The sequence below is a fragment of the Stegastes partitus genome, unplaced genomic scaffold (assembly GCF_000690725.1).
Source record: "Stegastes partitus isolate 25-593 unplaced genomic scaffold, Stegastes_partitus-1.0.2 Scaffold687, whole genome shotgun sequence".
Classification (NCBI taxonomy): Eukaryota; Metazoa; Chordata; class Actinopteri; family Pomacentridae; genus Stegastes; species Stegastes partitus.
Genome location: NW_007578418.1, coordinates 34,017 through 36,588, shown reverse-complemented (window position 1 = coordinate 36,588; position 2,572 = coordinate 34,017). Strand labels below are relative to the sequence as shown.

The 2,572-nt window shown below is 45.8% G+C and overlaps 1 protein-coding gene across 1 annotated transcript in view; it reads right to left on the bottom strand.

Moving 5' to 3' along the window:
- Positions 1-744: 744 nt before the first annotated feature.
- The window catches only part of gdpd5a (glycerophosphodiester phosphodiesterase domain containing 5a), a 32,097-nt gene continuing 30,269 nt past the window's right edge, over positions 745-2,572 (bottom strand). The window contains exon 16 of the mRNA XM_008290631.1: positions 745-1,032. Coding sequence (XP_008288853.1) covers positions 941-1,032 — 92 coding nt within the window. The 3' untranslated portion in view covers positions 745-940. The remainder of the gene's footprint in view (positions 1,033-2,572) is intronic.

Genomic DNA, 2,572 nt, shown 5'->3' with positions numbered 1-2,572 from the left:
GAGAAGGCAGCCATGTGAAAGTTTTATTAGCTAAATGACTACGGAGTAAAACAATCATGGCATGACAGAGGAGAGGCAGAAAAAAGGATGAGAACACTGACAGTAACATACAGACCTGCAGAACACCTCAGGATACTGCGAGAAAGGTTTTGATTTGTGCCCTAACCTGTCACACTTAAAGAGGACGTAGTAATAATAAACGCAAACATTAAATATACAATTCAAACCACTGAAAATCCTCTCAGAGGGGAAGAAACACAACCATGTAAAATAACTCGTATGTACATCAGTTCATAACAAAGAGCTCTCCGCAGCCCCTTTCCTCTGTTATAAAACAACAGCGTAGTGAGTGATGTGGAGAAATGCAACAGCACGGCTTCATCGGCTCAAACAAAACTGGTTTTGGCCCATTAACCACACACACGTTACCACGGCGACCTAGTCATAGTGACGGTAAATGCATGGACGCCACAGAGACGACTGCTGAATGAGTGTCTGGTTCTGAGGCCGGAGGTGACGACACCACGGGCACACACCGCCACAGGGTGATCCTGACGTCCTACTACTGCTACGACTATATAAAAGGTAAGAAACGTTTTTATTCTTACAGCAGCCTTTACTGTACACAGGGAGCTACGTTAGAGGAATGTGACGACACACAACGGTGGGAAGTATGTGAAGTTAAAAACACACTTTGAAGTCGTGACATGATGACAGACTGCTGAAGAAAAGACAGCGGACACGTATGTTTGAACATTTCATTAAAACAGCAACAGGCCATACAGTAGAAACGTTCACCGTCAGACGTCTACGCACTCAGTCAGCTGACTAACGGATCAGAATCCTGCTCCTGGTTTCTCTGACGAGGAAATAACGTCCAGTCTGGGTCCGAGCTCTGAGGTCAAACCAGCATCCGGGATCTTCCAGCTGTGTGATGTGTTCAGCGACTGAGGCCTCCGTGAGAGTATCTCGCGTAACCGTTCTCTGGATACAGAGAGAGCTCCTCTGTGCTGCTGAGCCCATTGTTCAGCTCTGGAAAAGAAAACAGAAATAATAGATGATGCTATGCTATGGAGTTACTTCCTTTGCTGCAGACGTCTCCTGTGCTTCAGTGTGATCGCATCTCCTCCGTCCCAAACTGCTTCTGTACATTCATGAAACTTTTACGGTCTGATTTGTGCTCTTTGTGAAACAATCCTGGCACAAGTCCCCAACCAACAGAATATCAGCTCTGGTTCTGACTAATGCATCCAATGTGAGGCTCGCTTTACTTCATAGAGCGTCCTGTACTGGCTCATGCTGTGTAGCGTCCACACCCACTCCACAGGCCTTATGATGTGTACTTAACACGTATCCCAGTCATAGCTCCAAACATGCCTTTACAGATGAAACGCAAGGAAAGTAATGAAAACAAAACACTGACTTGAGGTCTTACATTTGGCTATTCCACACTGGCAGTGACTTTCTGAACCCACTTAAACGGTACCAGCCTCTGTAGGACGGTGTAAAAAAAACAAACCTGACTGACCTCATTTTCTCCTCCAGTGAAGCGATGAGAATCTAAAGTGCTACGGGGTCACTGCTATATGCTGCTATTACAGTCAAAACTTTAGACAATGGCAGATGTATTGACTCCAAAAGTCCAAGGAGGAAACAAATGAAGTAAATATATTAAGTCCTAAAGGATCAGAGTGGATGAACCCAGTTACAGAGGAACTGTTTGTAAGGGGCACAGAAAGAAGTGAAGTGAGGATGTCATTGGTCGTCGTCACACCTGACAACATCCAACAGCACAAATCTCAGAGCATTATGTTAATGAGCATACAGAAGCAGTCTGGCAGGCTTCTTCTTCATCAGAGTCCACAGGGTCTTGATGGGGTTTAGGTCAGGACTTTGGAAAGGCCAGTCTACAACCTAAAGTCCTCCAAGACCCAACCTTCTGTCTGATGATGTGGAGGTCATCCTCCTCCTTCATTGTCCTACGTTGTGTAAAGCACCAGGTCCACTGGCAGCCCACCAGCCCCAGAGCATGATGCTGTCACCCCCATGCTAGCTGGTAGGTTTGGTGTTCTTGTTGTTAAAGGCTTCACCTTCTCTCCTTCAAACATATTTCTGGTCATTGTGGCCAAATAGCTAAATGTGTGTTGTATCTGACCACAGCACTTTCCTCCAGAAGGCCTTTTCTTAGTCCATGTGATCAGCAGCAAACTTCAGTCAAGCTTTCAGGTGCTGTTCTGGAGGGAAGACTTCCTTCTTGCATGGCAGCCTCCCAGCCCATGGTGATGTAAAACACATGGTGGACACTGACACCTGTGTTCCAGCAGCTTCTAAGTCACTGCAGACCTGCTTTTTGGTGATTCTTGACCATCCTGACTTATGGTTTCTCTGCAGCAGGTGATAGTTTGTGTTCTCTTCCTGATCTTGGTGAGTTTTAAATGAACAGAACTCCACCATGCGCCTTAGATTTAATGAACAGGTGATTTGGGATCTGTAGCAGCTTGAAATGGCTCCAAGTGGCTTTCCTGACGTGTTTAAGCCAGTGATTTGCTTTTTAGATCCATGCTGAGCTCCT